This window comes from Argopecten irradians, chromosome 4 (assembly GCF_041381155.1).
Source record: "Argopecten irradians isolate NY chromosome 4, Ai_NY, whole genome shotgun sequence".
NCBI lineage: Eukaryota > Metazoa > Mollusca > Bivalvia > Pectinida > Pectinidae > Argopecten > Argopecten irradians.
Window position 1 is genome coordinate 33,181,407 of NC_091137.1, and position 19,931 is coordinate 33,201,337.

At 35.7% G+C, this 19,931-nt stretch overlaps 1 protein-coding gene across 1 annotated transcript in view; it reads left to right on the forward strand.

Annotated features, from left to right (window-relative positions):
- Nucleotides 1-18,109, forward strand: part of LOC138321360 (uncharacterized) — a 30,515-nt gene extending 12,406 nt beyond the window's left edge. The window contains 13 exon segments of the mRNA XM_069265003.1: nucleotides 83-165; nucleotides 478-581; nucleotides 1,973-2,171; nucleotides 2,536-2,660; nucleotides 6,869-6,925; nucleotides 8,579-8,678; nucleotides 10,343-10,542; nucleotides 10,989-11,238; nucleotides 11,800-11,885; nucleotides 12,475-13,706; nucleotides 14,793-14,914; nucleotides 16,203-17,054; nucleotides 17,485-18,109. Coding sequence (XP_069121104.1) covers nucleotides 83-165; nucleotides 478-581; nucleotides 1,973-2,171; nucleotides 2,536-2,660; nucleotides 6,869-6,925; nucleotides 8,579-8,678; nucleotides 10,343-10,542; nucleotides 10,989-11,238; nucleotides 11,800-11,885; nucleotides 12,475-13,706; nucleotides 14,793-14,914; nucleotides 16,203-17,054; nucleotides 17,485-17,732 — 3,658 coding nt within the window. The 3' untranslated portion in view covers nucleotides 17,733-18,109.
- The last annotated feature ends 1,822 nt before the right edge of the window (nucleotides 18,110-19,931 follow it).

Sequence of the window (19,931 nt, forward strand, 5' to 3'; positions counted from 1 at the left end):
TACTTGTCCATCAATGAAAACTACTTTATTCTGCATTTTGGTGTCCTTGGTAGTTATGTCTGATGGGGTGTTTTTGTTACAGTCCATGGTCAGAAGAGGAAGACAGTTTACTGAAGGAAGTTGTGGAAAACTGTAGAGTTGGTACCAGGGTATCATGGAACCAGGGTGAGTTTATACCAAGAATTTATGTGCTGGACTGATTGTTCTCGGAGGGTTTTAGATAAATATGTCGTGAACTCTTCTGAATGTTATTTTCCTACTTAATTTATAGTCATTAGAATCTTTATATAATCCAGAACCCTGGCTATACCAGAAAAATATGCTGGTCCAAGTTGACATCTGCTTTAGACAAGTTGCACTTTATTGTTAAATTTCATGAAAAATATTTGAGGAAAAAAAAATTAGTACAAAATGTATGTTTGGTTGCACAAAACATAATTTACTTTATGTACAAAGAGTATACTAATTACGTTCTAGTATGCTACTTCATTGAGGGGAGGAGCTGGAAGCAGTGTCAGCGTCGATGGACACAGGTGGATCCAGCAACTAAAAGAGGAAGATGGTCTCAGGAAGAGGACTTTGTGAGTGAAAAAATGTTTATACTTACATTATATACAAAAATATATTGTTTTGATATAGCTTAATTTATTTTCGCAGATATAATATTTTTAGGTCATCTGACCCAAAGGGTCAGGATGGCCTATAGTCATTATGCACCGTCCGTCGTCGTCCCCGTCCGCCGTGCGCTGTGTGTAAACTTTTTATTCAAACGACTTCTTCTCATTAACCAAAAGGCCTAAAGTACTCAAATTTGGCCTGTAGCATGCTGGGATGGAGGGCTACCAAAGTTGTGAAAATGAATGACCTTGACCTATTTCCAAGGTCACAGGGGTCAAATAGGCTAAAATCTTTGAACGACTTCTTCTAACGAACCGAAAGGTCCAGGGTACTCATAGTACACCTGTAGCATGCTGGGATGGAGGGCTACCAAGGTTGTGAAAATGAATGACCTTGACTTGCTTTCAAGGTCACAACAGGTCAAGTAGACTAAAATTTTTGAACAACTTCTTCTTACTTACTGAAAAGTCCAAGGTACTCGTATTTTGCCTGTAGTATGCTGAAAAAGAAAGCTATCAAAGTTGTAAAAATGAATGACCTTGACCTACTTTCAAGGTCACAGGGGGTCAAATAAGCTAAAAGCTTTTAAAACGACTTCTTCTAACTAATCAAAAGGTCCAGAGTACTCATATTTGGCCTGTGGTATGCTTGAATAAAGGGCAACCAAAGTTGTGAAAATGAATGACCTTGACCTACTTTCAAGGTCACAGGGAGTCAAGTAGACTAATACTTTTGAACGACTTCTTACTTACTGAAAGGTCCAGGGTACTCATATATGGCCTTTAGCATGCTGGAATGGAGGGCTACCAAAGTTTTAGAAATGAATGACCTTGACCTACTTTCAAGGTCACAGGTGGTCAAATAGGCTAAAATCTTTGAACTTCATCTTCTAACTAACCAAAAGGTCCAGGGTACTCATATTTGGCCTGTGGTATGCTGGGATGAATGGCTACAGAAGTTGTGAAAATGAATGACCATGGCCTACTTTCAAGGTCACATGGGGTCAAGTAGACTAAAATCTTTGAACAACTTCTTCTTACTTACTTACCGAAAGGTAAAAGGTATTCATATTTGGCCTGTATCATGTCGGGATGGAAGGCTAACAAAGTTGTTAAAATTAATGGCTGAAACTTGCCTGGAATGACCCTGATATGATCAAGACAAAGTGTTGTTACAACAGTTACATCTCTGGTTGATCCCAAATCGAAGATGGCTACCATGACACCATATCTAATTAATTTCCAATACAGCTATTGCCAAGGTAGTCAGCTAATAGTTAAGGCCCTTGGGGCTCTTGTTGCAATAGTTATTTAAGTTCATGACGCTAAAGACTGGTATTTGTACATGTTGGCAGAAATTACTGAGTGCTGTTCACCTCCACGGAACTTCCAACTGGCAGCTGATCCATGAGATGGTACAGGGACGATCTGCCTACCAGTGTCGTGATCGTTACAATAACTGTCTGGACCCCAACCTCAAACCACCGTCTACCTGGACGTACGAGGAGGACAAACAGCTACTTAAATTGACCGCCAAATACACCAATGAGGAAGGTTAGTTATGAAACAAAGACTGAAGAGGAAATATCTATGGGTAAAATAGTACAAAGGTGTGAAATATTACAGGATACAGCCTTTTACTTTACTTCGCATTGGGACCATGAACATTTATATTGGTAGGTATTGATATGATGACATTCTACCACTAGCCAAAGGTCAGGAATTCACTAACCATGAATTTAAATATTTATATAGTGTAGACTGATAATATGAATACTATGTACATGTAGTCTCTTATTTATTTTATTGCTACTTTTCAAGTGCTCTCGTAATTGCTTCTTAGGTTGATCGTGATCACCTAATCGCATAACGGTTTTTCGAATAATTTGGTTATATGAAATATGTTACTGTTGGACAGATGGCTCTATAAGTTGGACTAAAGTTGCCGCTGAGTTGGAAGGCCGGACAGACAACATGGTGCTAATCCGTTACAAGCGACTCAAATCCTGGAAGGCTCGATCTGATTGGCTTGATACACAAAATGTAAGTCATAGTTTACTGGTAACTCATCTGGAACTACACTGGAACCCAGTTATATTGAAGTCCTTGGGGAATGAGAAATTTCTTCAAATTTTCCAGATTTCAATATAACCAAAGAGAAAGACAATGTTGTGAACAGGAATTAAAATACATTTCAAACTAAGCAGTACTTCAATATAACGGTAACCAAATCAAGTTGGTTCCACTGAAAATATGCGTCATTATAACGAAATGTTTCGAAATACCTGAACTATTTGTGCAATTTATGGACATTTGCAAATGTATTCTATAACAACTGCCATTGTCATCAATAATCTACTTGTATATAATAATTTATAACCATAATTATTAAAGCGAATAGTCGGGCAAGTGACTGTAAAATCGGTAAAAATGGTATTAATATATCCGGTATAATTTCTTATGAATTAGAAAAATAAAACTTTCCGTCAAAATCGCTGTACATGCGAAGAAAATAATAATATCTATGGGAATCCTAAAAGTCCTCCCGACCGGCTATGAGTGCAGTTCAACCTTAACGCATGCGCAACACCCACCACTCTCCGTAGTAAACAAAACATGGCTACCGTAGTTTTGAACCAAACTGTTTCCGCCAAAACAACCAACTGACTCACCTAAAATGCGAAAGGAAAGGCAATGGAGCAGCGACAATCCCAACAACTGACTCGGTAAACATTACAACGCATGGACAGTGTTAATACAACTTGTTATAGTGAAGAGAACAGTTCAAACGAGCACGCGGCTCCGGACCGCTACTGTACGTACCTAGGCCTACTACCCGGTACTCCCTGCTCAGCTGATAGTGAGTGAGTCTTCGTATTTTGATCATTATGTAAATAGTCCCTAGCAGTATTTTTTCATAAATGAGTGGTCACATATGGTCACATGTTTCATACCTGTTCCCCAATCGCGTAAAACGTAACCCTGGGGTAAATAGCGGTTCTTTAGTGGGGCCTCTTTAGGGGTAATGAATGCCCTGTATATTTATAAAATGTACTGTTGTAATGCATGTACAGTTAGAATGTAACCGCTAGTGCATTATCAAGCTAAGATTTGTTTCAATTAATCTATAATATTATGCTACCGGTCAATTCATACAGTTCTGATGTATATATTTATAGATTTTTAATTTGTAAATTTTTGTTCTGTACATGTTCTGGTAGTGTTATACACATATATTGTATATAGGATTTACATTGTAGGTTAATTGGTAAAATTGTATTGTATATGTTCTGATATACACATATACATATGTACATGTAGGTTTTAGCTTGTTCTTTAGATATATTTGGAGGACACATACAGTATTATTTCTGGTCATAATAATAAATAGTGTTTGTACATGTGTATAGACAAACTTTACAGAGTTGAAATGTACTGCAGCCATGTATCATTTATAATTATTCTGAATTTTTGTTGGAACTATAGATAATGAATTTTGTATCTTTTTTGAAACAATATTGATTCTATCAAATGCATCAGTGACACATTCACAACTTATAAAATGTTTTCTCTAAAATAAAAAAAAAAACCTGTAGAATGAACCTACATTTATTCATTTATATATATTTTAAATTGATCATTTCAATTTTTGTCACATTCAACAGATATAAAAAATCGTTGGTTCTTTTTTTCAGGCACCATGCATGCATAGTGACATGAATACAGAAAGTTCATCCCTTGGACCTGTATACAAGTGTATGTATACATATACATACAATTAGCATCATATGAAGACTGAAGAATGTTGATTTGAGTGCTCTTGAAAGTAAACTTTTCCAATATGGACCTAGAAGATCATGAACAGAACATTTAAACAGTATTAATTTATTAAATGTTCCTTTCAACTGTAATCATTAAATAAAATTATGATGCAATACTTTTTCATTGTTTAACTTTGTAGAGATATTTGTTTATATTAGTCCTCTAGATCCAGTGATTATAATTCTTGCATCCATATGCCTGCCCATTTGTTTGTCAGGGCTTGTGAGATAGCTTTTCAATTACTTTTAAAATATAAGGATTTTTTTTACATATAGCAATATAGATACCATTGTCTTAGGATTTCTAAATTCTACTTTACAAGAGAGTAGACTCAACATATAAATAAAACCATAAAACTAGCAAGTTATCTGAAATGTTAAAAATCTTTTTGTCTGAACCAAATTTCACATTTATTGTCTATGTGTAACTTGTACATAGACCATTTATGTATTAATTACTGTAGTAACAGTGATTACAAACACATAGACTAAAATGTAGTATGTAGTACTATGTACATCTGTCTTTGATTTGAGTTCTAAACAAAAAAGTGGTACCTATTTGGAAGTTGTGACTTGGGCGAAGGGTGAAATACAGAAGAAATAGCTACACATGGAAAAAAGAAAGATATACAGTACCATATGGATTCAAAGTTGCTCCAAAATCAATGAGACTAAATAACCAAAAAAAGCCATGTAAACCCCAAATATGCAATGACCAGATCAATGATAAAGCACCCTTCCACTTCCAGTTATCTGTAGCTATTCTATATTTCAACCCCCCACTCAAGTTACAACTTCCCAACCTCATGATTCTTCTGTCTTTTAGCCCCCCCACCCCCCAACACACACATACCTGATTGATTGTCATGTTATTTCAGGTTCCTATTCAGGTATTATTCCTAAAAACCAAAAAGGGTATACACACTGTGCACTCTCAAAGGAGGGGAACCACCTTCATTCAAAAATGGAATTTACAATTTCATCTTAATTTTGAAATTTTCAATTTAATTATTAATTACTGGACTATTAAAACAGTATAGAACCCCTCGGCTACAGACAAAGTACTGTGGTACACATTTCTCTTAATTAATTACTTTTCTTCAACTCAATCATCTTTTTCTCCAGAGCACAAAAAAGAACAGGAAACAACAGAAAAGGAAAGTAACATACATGTAGGCCTATATGTTTTCTGGAAATATATATGATGTGTTAATTCTCACAGCATAGGCCTACATGAATGTGAAGAATTAAATATTATCAATGTTTGAGAGAATTTCCTAGTTGTAATTCTATAGCAGCTACATGGAATGTACGTTTACATATATACATTGTACGATACATATACATCATAAAAGTTTCTGTCCTTCCAGCTGGACATTCATGTCATCTCTCTCCAGAACTCAAATATTGTTTAAAAAAAAAAAAAAAAAAAACAAGTCATAGATAATTTAATTAAATCTCTGCAAGAAACTACACGAATAATTGAACACATATATTGTACTTGTAAAATATCTATGTATGAGCTAATTTATTTTCACGTCTTTGACAGCTACATGCATGGACGTTCTATGGAACGTTTACGTGTGGTTTTAAATGGGAAATTATGTTACGATTATTTGTACTTAACCTTCATGATTCGGTTGATGTAAAATACGACGAATGCAATGCTGCAATAATTGCCCCTTGCCGGGGCCCCATCTCTGCATCGGCCGAATATTTGTGTCGATTTCCATGTACAAGATGCTTTTATCGAAAAATTATTACAAAGCATTGTCATTAATGTAAGAATACTTCATTTGCATCAAATGTATCATCTCAAAACAACAATTTGCATACCGCATTAGTGGTTTATCACACGAAACGAAACCGACACGACTGAGAAACACATGTCCATGTTGACATTTCCACGCAGCCTCGTTTTCAAAGAGTTTGGCGAATTTATATTTAGAACTGTGCTAAATTTACACGGGCTTCCCCAAAATTTCAATGGTCAAAACTGGACACCGTAAGCAGAACTTGACCATCATTATGGTATACAATGACTTTTGGAAGGCCAAAGAACGCATTTAGACTGGTTTCCTTTGCCCGACTATTCACTTTAAAGCCTTGCATAAAGGTGCCCTATAGTAATCACTATGTATGTGATAATTAGCTTTGAAAGATTTACAGCAAGGATTTATAAATTTACATCAGCTATTAAGGGTTAACTTAGTGGGGAGTGGGGACCTTTCTGACAAATCTCAGTTTTCAATTTCATGCTTTAAAAAAAGTCATTGATAATGACATAGTAGCTGTGTGATAAAACCGAGATATGGAAAAATGTGTATTAATGATACAACTTTTGGTACTGTTGTATTTGATGAAAATCTGTGTATAAAGAGATATTTCTACCATTTTGACAAGCCTTGTGCTATTTTACTTTTTCCTCAGGACGATACCAAGGCCTACCTAGGCACCATATACAATAAGGATGGAGAGGTTGTAAAGGTAATACCTCTAATAGTACTGGTCAGCCTTGATATAGAACAAATCATTGATTTTTCACTCTCTGTCATAATCATCGTAGACTTAACTGCTGACTGCCTATTCAAATATTGCTGAAGGAGTCATAGTCAGTGCAAACTACTTGAATGTAAAGGTTGTTATCCTTCCCTACTGGAAATGTGACTTGAAGCTATAGAGTTGTTCATAGTAAATGACTTGTAGCAAGCATATATTAGTAATGTATAAGAATTACTTTCTTAGACCTGATATATGTAGCTCAGTGAATTGAGAATTAGAAAAGATCTGGTCTGTGTAGTTATGTCCATGGGCATTATATTTTACTCTTGTAGTTCTGGATGCCATGTAATATGCCTATTTATTAGCTCACCTGGTCCGCAGGACCGAGGTGAGCTTATAGGATACCGCGTCGTCCGCCTGTCATCCGTCAACAATCGACTTCTTCTTCATAACCACTGGTCATAATTTGACCCAATTTAAATGGTAGCATCCTTGTTGGTTGGGGACTCAAAATTATACAAATGGTGGGGCTAACCCCCAAGGGGCCATAGGGGCGGGCCAAAAAGGGTCAGTTTGGCTATTTCCATATAAACGACTTCTCTGAAACTAAGCATGGGAGAAAACACATAATGCAATCGTAGCATCCTTATAGAGTGGGGATTCAAAATTATACAAATGATGGGACTGACCCCCCCTGAGGGCCTGGGGGGCGGGGTCAAAAGGGGTCAATTTGGCTATTTCCATATAAATGACTTCTCTGAAACTAAAACTAAGCATAGGAGAAAACACATAACGCAATGGTAGCATCCTTATAGGGGTAGGGATTCAAAATTGTACAAATGATGGGGCTGACCCCCCAGGGGCCTGAGGGGCAGGGCCAAAAGGGGTCAATTAGGCTATTTCCATATAAATACTTCTTCCTGAAACTTATCATGGGATAGCACCCATAATGCAATGGTATGGTAACATCCTTTTAGGGTAGGGCTTAAAAATTGTACAAATAATGGGGCTGAACCCCCCCCCCCCCCCATTAGGCCTGAGGGGCAGGACCAAAAGGGGTCAATTTGACTGTTTCCATATAAATGACTTTTCTCTGTAAGTAAGCATAGCAAAGCACCCATAATGCAATGGTAGCATCCTTATAGGATGGGGATTCAAAATTGTAAAAATGATAGGGCTGACCCCCTTTGGCTTTAGTCACGGGGCAAAAAAAGTTAATTAGGCTACTATTTTCATATAAATTACTTCCTCTCTGAAACTATGTACATGTATTGGATAGCATATTCGTATGGTATCTATAGCATCATTATGGTTGGGATTCAAAATTAAACAAATCATCGGGTCAATTTGTCTTTATGATTTTTGAATTACTAATACTAAATAACAGAATTATTAAAAAAATATTTTTAAAAACCAGGTGAGCGATATAGGCCCTCCGGGCCTCTTGTTGTTAATTGTTTTAGTGAAGTCTCCCCCAGCTTCAACTGTAGGATGATCTAAATGTTCTCTAGCTCTTAACTAGTGATAAACCCAACTAGCAATCTTGGGGCTAGAATTCAATTACCTTTATATACATTTATGTCTGTTTTGTCTATATCCTCTATTTCATGTCACTTTTTTTACTTCTTTCTCAAATAGCCATCCGTTGAAGACATCAACGTTAACGTACCTGTTGGAACATTTGCTTCAGGTGTACAACGAGATGATTATCTCAAACAGATACGCGATAAACAGGAAGGTATGTGCATAAAAGAAGTTCTGAAATTACAGAATGAATATTTCTTTGTATTCTGAAGAATTACTCTCTCTTTTATGAATTGTACAGCTTCCATATGGTAAAAATTACAATGACAAGAATTACTTGTTCAGCCCATTCATGTATAGTTTTAATGTCATTAATTTATTTGATATGCTGAATCCTAAATTGTAACATAGGTACGTACTGGTTGTTTGACATGGGTTTGTAATATCTGTTTGTTTTATACTGGATTCCAAGTCACTGCATTTGCATATTACAGGGTTATCTGCACTTGCGGGAAGGTATTGATTGTGACTTCATGTGTTTGTGAGCATAAAGTCATAATTTTTGGAGAAAATGTTGTGAACTGTGCTCACAAAATTGTGACCCACAAGGGAGCTAACTCTGTAAAGTGCAAAAAGGGAATAATATTAGGAGGTTTTTTGGCACCAAGGAAAAAAAAACAGCTAATGATATAGGCAGGTTTAGCAGACTAACTTGATTCCTAGATCATAAACAAAGGCTTATGATTATATGATTTATATTAATAAAGGCGACATAAAAAAAGGATATTCAAATTTAATGCTCCATTTACCTTTTTTTAATTTAATTTTATCAATTTAAGATCTAAATTGATACTGAAAATGACAACCACAGTTCAATCTCAGTATTTAAGATGTTTCAGCTGTAGATACAAATACTATTTTAATTTTGATGTGCTTATAAGATATTTATTTGGTAGACAAGTTCTAATCCTTACAAAATCTAAGGCTACAGCAAGTAGTGCTCCTTTTTTGTGTCGCCTGCAACGCAAGTGCGACACATAAGTAACACTTTGTTAGGCAGCGTCCGCAAAGCGGTTTCCATGCGATAACTTAAGTATTTGTTGTCCAATTTCAAATAAACTTGGTATATAGCTTTATATCGATGAGATCTCGGAAGAGTCCGATACTGGTCAAAATCCATCAATATTTGCAAGAGTTACGGGACTTTGATATCGTCAAAATAGATAAATCCATGGTTTCCGCTCAATAACTTCAGTATCTATTGTCTGATTTAAACCAAATTTGGTATGTTGCTTCATATTAATGAGATCTTGGATGGGTTTCATACTGGTCAAAATCTGTCAATATTTGTGAGAGTTACGGGATTTTAAAATCGTCAAAACGGACAGTTTCTTGGTTTCCATGCGATAACTTTAATGTTTATTATCTGATTTTAACCAAATTGTTGTTCATTGCTTTATATCAATGAGATCTCAGATGGGTTTGATGCTGGTCAAAATCCGTCAATATTTGCAAGAGTTACGGGACTTGATAACTTCACTTAGTTATTAACATTATTTACACCTGTAAATACTATTTTTTTGTGATGTTTTAAACTACTATGCAGGCGACTCATCCACTTCCATGGAATTCTTGTCTTAGGCCATAATTGTTAAATTAATTAGGTTTATTATATGTTGGAGTTATTATACATTCTTTTGTTATGTTGACTTAAGATCTAGTGCTTTTCTCAATGTCTAGACATTGTTTTGTATAATTGTACTATTTTAGAGATGAGCTATAATCTTTAACGAAAATATCAGTGTCTAAACATTGTCTTGTGTAATTGTTCTATTTTAGAGATGAGCTATAATCTTGAACCAAAAAATTCTTTGTTAGGTGACATTGTGGTGCCGCGTCCTCCTCTCAGCTACAAGTACTCCTCACGTAATATGGAAAATGTGTGGCAACGTAAACTTCAGCTGAAGAAGATTGTGGAACACCACATACAGAAGAATTTAAATAAGTCTGCCACCGTGCAGGATAAGATGCTCATTCCTTCCAAATCCGCACAGGAGTTTGTGCCCTTTCAAAAATTGGTAAGCCATTTTCTGTGTGAATTTCTTAAAAAAAATATATTAATATCAACGGCTTTGTAACATGTAATTTATCAAAACTAAAATCTCTATTAAATATGATATGCTAATTAACTCATTCTCCTCTAAAGACATATTAATGGTTTTCTAAACCAAAGACTAGACCAGTCCATTGTGAAATTTATGGGGTGAATTAGTTAAGATCCTTTGGAGGAATGACATATAAGTCTATTGAACAAGTTTAATATATTTTGTATTGCATGGTCACAAGTGTAAGATTCTATTCATCACATAAGTAGCATTTATGGTCAGTTATGACATAAAACACAATCAGAGAAAAGCTGAATTAGGTTTACTAAGTATCAATCTTATGTGATAAATATTTGCCATACAGTAGAAATATGAATTTAAAGAAAAATACATTTTCTTTTTAATTGTTTTTTATGAAGAGTAAAAACCAGATAACAAAAATGAACAACTTATTCAAGAACAAAGACCCTTGTACTGTCAAGGTATCCGACATGCTTGCCATAACAAACAACTTCAAAAATCCCAGAATTGCAGCAGTGGAAAAGCGAAAAATCCGCTTCAGCAAGGACCATCGCATTGAAAGAAAAATGGCCGACATATTCCAAATGAAAAACTACATGTCTATGATTACTCGTAGTGGTGCGGGCCGTCCAAAGAAGTTCCACATCTGTAAGTAGTAACAGATATCTGGCCGTTATACAACCATCACCTTGGTATGGCAAAGTGGTGCATGGAAGTCATAAGATTTTGTTGTTAGAAGGTCTTATTTCTCAGTATGATCCAAGAATTTCAAATACAGTGAAAAAAAGAAAAACAAAACCCAGGAGATCAAGAAAGTTTCTCTGTTCTTTATAACCAATTTCTTAAAAACATTTGCACATACAGTAAAACATGGTTAAAACAAATCTCTGTGGACCAATAGAATTACTTCATTACAAGCATATTTCAATTGTTATACACTATAACAAACATTATCAAAGGAATCTTGACTTGGAACAAAAAATACTACAGTATAAACTTATCACTGACCATAATAATTTTGTGGGTTATTAGGTTTTGGCTTTTCTTTTTGTCTTTAGCCTATGTAGAGCAGTAGCCGGTACTTATTTTTCTTTGTTCAAAGAAATACTGTCTCTATAGACAATAGTAGATATATTATCAAAGAATGGAAACAAGCTTAATGGAAAAAAAACTGTTAATTATAATTATATGTATATTTTCTGTTTATAGTTGACCCTTATGGGAAACCTCCTTCCAAAGAAGTTCCAGAGAACGTAGTGCAACTCACCTCATTATCAACTACTCTTATGTTGTCGGTAAGTAAAGAAAGAGTCAAAGAAGAAGAGAGCTTGAGAAAGAGAGAGGAAGAGAGATTATGCAATAGTGGGTACTTAAATGAAGGAGTGCAATAAAATATGAGAGAAGGTTACAGTTGCTGTTGATGTAAATTGAACCAGCCTTAGTGACCACAGACCTACTGCTATTACAATAAGACCACTTTCTCAGGATCCCTAATGGTTAATTTCAATACAATTTGACCAGTGTATAAAAACCACTTGGCTATAAAGACCACTTTGACTTGGTCCCATGGATTTTTTTTATAGGCAGTTTAATTGTAAATGTAAATTTATAATAATGATTTATTAGTTGTAAATATTTCTTTTAAATTGATTTAACCATGGTTACAAAGTCATTGAAATAGTAAAAATACAACAGTTGATAAAACAAATTTGAAGGGAACTTTTAAAATGATCTTTTAACTGATGGAATCTTATTGAAGATTCAGATGTTAAAATATTGAAAATAAAACAAAGGGCCAACAGGTGTAACAAAAAAAGGAACTTTTGTTGCATTGTTTCATGTCTTTTAAGTGAAGCACTTGTCATCTCTTTTTCTGTTGTTTAGGCTCTTGAAGTGAACGGCCATAAAGCTTTGCAAAATGCTCAAAGAAAACCAGAAAAAAAGATGTCGGAGTCAGAGAAGGAAAACTTTACAATGCTGAAGAAACTCTTCCCTCCCATACCAGCATCTATGAGAGTCCCACCCGCTTCCAATATACAGTTAAAGACTGGTCAAGGGCAACAGGTCATTTCTGTTGGAAAAACTCAACCAGCTCCATCCACGAAAGGAAAGTCTGGCTCAAAAACTGGGGTGATGGCAGTGGATAAATTACAGGGACTTCGAGTATCAGTGACTAAGAATCCATCTCATTTACCTGGCGTACCTGGATCAGTGAAGACTCTGTCTTTTGCTAAACCGAAAACTGTGCAAGGAACAGTGACTAAACCTCTTCCTTCTTCTAAGGTCACTGCTGTCCCTGCCAGTTCACAGTCTGCAAGTGTCCGCAACAACCAAGAAAATGCAGCACAGCTTCCAGGGACTAGTAAAACCCAAGGAAATGCAGCACGGCTTTCTGGAACTAGAACAAACACAGGAAACACAGTACAACTTCCTGGAACCAGTAGTAACCAAGGGACAGCACAGCCTCCCAGAGTTGTAGTTGTACAAAAACAGGGAGCACCAAATCCTAATAAAATCCCACTACTCCCTCCAGGAGTAAAGAACTTGGAAGCATTTGCTGGACTTGTAGTTCAGTTTCAGTTGCTCACTGCTAGTGCAGGGACACTGTATAATGAGAAATATTATACAAACAGGACTAGGCACAATAGATCTTCATTGATTTCTCCACTTACCAAAGAGGAAAAAGAAGATGAAAGTTATGTGAAAAATGTGCTGAACTCATTTAAGAACAGGTCCAGTGCTGCTGTGATGCGCGGAGCAAAGCACGTAAACAAAAGTCAGTTCACAAAGACCTCTGAAACATCTTCCTTGAGGGATTTTCTGAGTGATGTTAGGGGTGCGCCAGAATACCAGTTGCTTCAGAAGCGATTTGAAAGTCTTTTTACATGGCCAGCATTACTATCCACAGCCAAGGTTAGCCGTGAAAATGAGATACCTAGTAATTCATTAATATCAGGTAAAAAAGCGAGGGCAGAGCAGAGAAGGAAGTCCATTGAACAAAGAGGAGATATGCCAGAACCAGATATAGACTTGACAGATCTACTGGATGCTGGAGAGACAGGGTTTGCTACCAAGATGAAAAAGGCTCTAGGAAAGCAAGAATATAAAAAGAGAAGGTGAGAATGTGGATACCTGGTCATAGATGAAATAATTCTATATTTGGGTTATCATTTCTCTGGTGACTATTGAGTCTATAGACATACATGGCAAAAAAGAGACATTTTCTCAAATTGAAAATGTTTTATCTATTTTATAAATAAAGACTTAATAAGCTGTGAAATATTTTAGATATGGTTGTGATTAAAAAGTCCAGTGGGTCCCCTCATGCCAACACTCAAGCATTAGCCATACTCGTACATTGTATTGTTTTAGCCATTCTTGTACAATGTATTGTTTTAGCCATACTTGTACATTGTATTGTTTTAGCCATACTTGTACATTGTATTGTTTTAGCCATACTTGTACATTGTATTGTTTTAGCCATACTTGTACATTGTATTGTTTTAGCCATTCTTGTACAATGTATTGTTTTAGCCATACTTGTACATTGTATTGTTTTAGCCATACTTGTACAATGTATTGTTTTAGCCATACTTGTACATTGTATTGTTTTAGCCATACTTGTACATTGTATTGAAAACAATGTTATAGTGGTATAAATTGTAGAACTATTAAGCTATTATCCAACTGATACCCTGTACGGTAATTGTAATACTGAGGCTCTCATCAATGACTACACACTTTCATGTTAAGACAAGAGAAAGTTATACCATTTAAATAAACATTAAACTCAAAGAGTTATCTTTTAAAATGTACAGAAGTTAATCAGAATAATACATTAAAGTCTATACGAATTTAAATGAAATGGATAATAGAGAATAGTAATGTCAAATATTTATCTTTTTATTCTGATTAGGAGTTTATCACCAGATTAAAATTAAGGCACCATACCAAACTTGAAAGTGGTCTGTATGCTAAGAGTCTTTGATTGCAATATACAGGCATAATTTACCAATTCAAGTCAATTTCAGGTCAAGATTAAGATGTATTACCTGTGTACAGATTGAATTAGGAACATTGTACCCAAAAGGTTATTGGGGTATAATGAGTTGAGATCTAGCTATTGCTCTGTATTTTCCAGTTTGTTTCACTTAAAATACAAACCTGACACATTCCTTACAGTAAAATAATTGATGTTTCAGGTATGCTTGCTCCAATGGTAAATTCTACTACCGTAACAAACTGATCAATAAGGAACACAGACAGAATATGGTCCGTAAAAGGCTGGTAGCCAGGCGTCTCAACAAGGAACTTCGTGAACAGGGTAAGTATTACCTGTCATTGAAGTCAAAGTTAATGTGTACTGTGGAACATGCACACTACTGTTTGGTATCATTTCATAATTCATTTTGGAGAGGAACAACTATTTTCTATAATGTAAATTTAAATAGTACAAATAACAGAAAATAGTATGTATTTACAACATTTGATAAAACAATATTTAAACCATCATCACATTTAAATTTATAAAATAATAAAATAACCATACCTATAAATTCACACATTAATTTACACAAACATGATATATAGTTCACAAACACTGTATAACATATATGTCTATACTAAAATGGTTTGGCATCTTTGGGGTAGACTCAACCTGACACTTCTACATGTGACACCATTCCTTCTCTCGGTTTAGGCAGTGGGTAAATTTGTAGCTGTGTAGACTAAGTCTCACAGATTACTACAAATCGTATACGTAGCAGATTATATTGTGGCTGTGCGGACTTTGCGGCGACAGATTACCACAATACTGCAAGCATATCGCAATTTGTTCAACCAAGCTTCACTTGGGTTGCAAACCTAATCCAGAGAAGAAATAGCACCTTATATTGTCACTACCAGAGACCTCAACTACCCCTTAGACTCAGACTGGTTTAGCACGTTGGGCTTGTCACCAGATGTCAGCAGGGTAGTAAGAAGAGTTATATATGTACACAATAGAATCATGATCATAAGCTAATAAATTTTTTGGGCAATTTGATGAGGAATAATCAGCTAGTCCTTATTCCGAATAAAATGAATCCCAAAACTCAGACATATTTAATGATATGAAAATAATATGGATGAGTAGCCTAAAAAAATTGGATTGTGATTTAAGATTTGGCCCACTCAATCTTTTTTATTATTTTGTCTTTGGTTGAAGTTCCAATGGAAGATTTTATAGTAAAAATTTAAAATGAACTTGACATAACAGTTCTTTGATTCAGCAATTTACTCTTGTGAAATTATATTGGTTGCTTCATCAAGATGTGAGAGATACATGACTTTCTTACATGACGTTTGTGACATTGCCCTCAATTATACAAAGAGTTGATTAAAACCCTGTCCATAAGGTGAAAATGTAATTTACATATTTCAAGTACACTTTATCAAATAACAAATATTCTCAACAGTAATATGAAATATTGTTGAGTGTGGGAAATCATTAGTGATTGGAATAAGGTTTTGACCTGTTGTATTCTATACTATGTCATTTGTTATGCATATTTTATTTAAATGAAAAAATATTTGCATGTTATGATATCAGTTTTTCTTTTTTTATTACCAAGGTATTTCTGTGAACAACATGAAATCAAAGGAGAGACCTCTGAAGAAAAGATTGCATCCAACACGGCAAAGTTCTAGACTCGCCGAAAAGGGGAGTGTGCCCCAGCCGGAATTACCACCTGAAGCAGCAGCTAGTCAAAAGACACAAAATGTTCGGGCTAAAAAAAGGAAAAGGAAAATTAATGTTGCTATCAAAGAGGAGAAAATCGAAGAGACAGAAAATAATGGAGTAGCTCTGGAGGAGCATTTAGTGGGAGATTATACCCAAAGTGAAGGAGTGTTGGAAGGCACTAGTGATGTCTGTACTGACGCAGTCATGGAGCAGGCTCCATTCCAGTCAGAAAATGGAGTTAGCAACAATTCTCTTGGACCAACAACTGTTAAAAGAGTGAAAACAACAGAGAAGTCTAATATCAGAGTTAACAGCGTTGATACATCTACAGGGGGTAATCAGACTTCAGTTGGCAATGTGGCACCCACTCAGCAAAACTTGGTGAATATTGTGGGACTTAATTTACCCAGTTCTAGTAGTGTCACTGGTAGTGATCCATCCAATGCTCGGGGAACAGGACTGCAAGCTTCCACATCAATGGGACCGTTTACTATATTCCCAGGAATAGTAAATCCATCTCCTCAAGGAGGAGGTTCTGTACAGACTGCTCCTGTAGCAACTGCTGTAAGTGCATCCATAGCAACAGGGTTGCCTCTAGCAACAGGTTCACCTATAGTGGCAGGTTCACCTTCCAATGTAATTGCTCATCCTGGACTTGAAGGTCATGTTGTATTTGCTATTCCTGTAGATCAACTTACCCAAAGTGCTTTGCAGTATGCCCCTGGAACTTCAAACCAAAATGGTAAGTATAACCTTGAAATCGATTTACCACAATTATACTTTATATATATGAATTGTAAGAGTGTCAAACTGGTTATATTGACAGACATATAAAATACCTCTTCAGTGCTTACGTCATTGAACTACCTGAGAAACACAACAGGGCTTTAATTTTAACTCATTCACCCCTTACAGTTGTCAATGAACTCTTCTAGCCTTTGTATTGGAATAGTTTAAATATGTCTTCAGGGGTGATTAAGTTAATGCAAAATAATGAAACAAAATACCACTTTATCTGATTACAGGATACTTTTTATCTAATTACATGTATAAAAAGTCTAGCTGTATATAAAGATATCTTTAACATCACTAGTACCAATTGTTGGAAAAGTTATCTTTTGTAAATGGAAAACCTCAAACTCTTGTTAGATTGCTTTCTGGTTTGATTATAGGTGTTTTCCCTGTGACCCTGTTCCTCAATGCCAACACATTACCAATCTCATCACCAGTAAGGACAAATCAGCCATCACAAACTACTCAAACTTCAGCTGATAGTGAATCAGCCAGTAAGACAGCAGAGAGTGGGTCAGATATCCTGGCAACTGGAAGTGAAGTAGCCAATCAGAGAACTGAAGATTCAACATCCAATCAGACACTAATGCCCAATCAAATGGGGCAGCTCAGTAGATTAAAGAGATAATTATCCAATAAGATAGATGCATGTCTTTTCATGACATTATGATGATTTTTTTATATCAAATCTATAAGCTGAAGGATCATGAAAAGGAATAAACATTTCATTTAAAAACAATAAAAATGAAACAATTTGGACAGCAGAGATTAAGCCAGGCATGCATGCTGCTTGAGGTGTTAAGATTTGTATGTACTAGGAAATAATCATGGATATGGTTGTAATAATTATTCAATGATTTGATCAATTATCTTGACTTTTATTTTGTAATGTGATCATATTGTCAACAATTTTGAAGTAGGCATTTCAAAATATCAAGTGAGGTACTGTTGTTATGTAAGTTTTAGTTATAAACTGTTTTTGTTATTAAAGAAAAACAAAATTAATTTTGGTGTTTGTTACATAATTTTTACAGGCATGGTGTTGGCTTTTCACCTTAAAATAATGGATAAATTGCTACTTTACAGTCAAAATAGTAAGAGGCAACACAACATTAGTTCTTGTCTTTAATATTTACACTCCACATTCACAGAGTAGGCTCTTCTCTTTTCTGTATAAATTGGCTGTAAATTGACTGGTAAGAGTGTCCTGCTGTGTGTCTGGCTAGTCTATATATATATATGCTTACGGGACGATAATTACAAAGAAGACAAGAAACAGCGAGAGATTGGTTGGTTGGGTGTTTACTATACATTCTATTAACCGCCAGTCATTTAAGGGTGACATCTCCTGAATGCGATGTGTATTTGTGACTGTATTTGTGATTATTTTGGGAGAATGCATTATGTTCATGTTGTGTCTCTTTGCAATACTGGAAAATCTTGCCCATTTTATATTGCCTTCTCACTGAAGAATACCCCTAGGACACCAGACAGTACACCCCTACCAGTCACATTATACAGACAAGGACAAACCAGTCGTCCCACACTCTTTACACGGAATGCTAAGCAGGAGCAAACACTATTATCAACAACTGAAGGCTAAAAGGGACAAATACACATCAGTCTCATGTGCATTCGTGATCTCCAAATAAATACATATTACTTAGTACTTATATGGGAGATCCTTAGCTGTTGAAAGAAAATAAAGTTAAATAAAACCAAACTGAATTTAAGTTTGCTTCTGGTGACTGTCGATGACTGGCCCAAATAGGAGTAAAAGGCATTATACACTACACATTGAATACCCATGCTGTAGATAATAAGTCATCTCTGACCATAGTCGATATTAGTGGTCGGAAATGGGCTGCAGGTGCTACAGTGCTAAAAGCTGAGAGAGCATAGGAACTGCATGTCATCGCGTAGAAACACGTGTGCAGATAGACGAGGAATTGCAAGAAGTCATATAAGCGTAGAGTAAATAAAGGGTTAACGTTACTATACAAAAAAGAAAATAAAAAAATCAAGAGTTCGGTCAGCAAAGTTCTTATTGAGGATCTAGCCTTATCCAAAGGGGTGGCAAAGGACTGGCTAGGGTAAATACTTTAGTGGACATCGATAAAAAAGCCAAAAGAGAAAGGTTGGCAACAACTTATCAAAAAAGCCATTTAGTAGTTTGTGAACATTGGAAGATTTGTGGCAACCCATTGTCACTTGGAACATTTTCAGCTAATTATATATACATTGTATGTAACCATCATTGTAGTTCACACCAGACAAGTGAAGAGACATGGTCACAGCAACATCGAAACATACTAATGGAATTCACTTTGACATGAAGTGAAATGGCTGATTAGCGAAAGTGAAGTGCAGTGCAAAGCGAAGGGACTTAACATTTGATTGTTGGCGCCTTAAAGGGTTTCCCATACGATCAGGATGACAGTTATTATTTACAACCACAGAAGAGAAGACAGAGTAACCGGGACTGGCAGATTTGGGGACCAAACATCAATAAGCTATAACTGATCACCACGGCTGACCCGCCAACCAAGGGGCGTCATAGAATAAGAGGAATCGAAAAGTTTGATCTCCACAGAAATTTTCGATAATGTCGGCGAGATACATCAACATTAGACTCATTAGTATGCTACTATCGTCTCTAGATCTAAATTAGAATCTTATTGAAGCCGTATACCATAAATGACGAAGGTTTGGATCATAGTCAACACCGTAACCATCTTCATGAAATGTGAAGTGAACAAACCGTGACTATGATAACAGGATACATATTTACCTCGGTAATGACATCACTCGTAAGACAGTGGCGTAG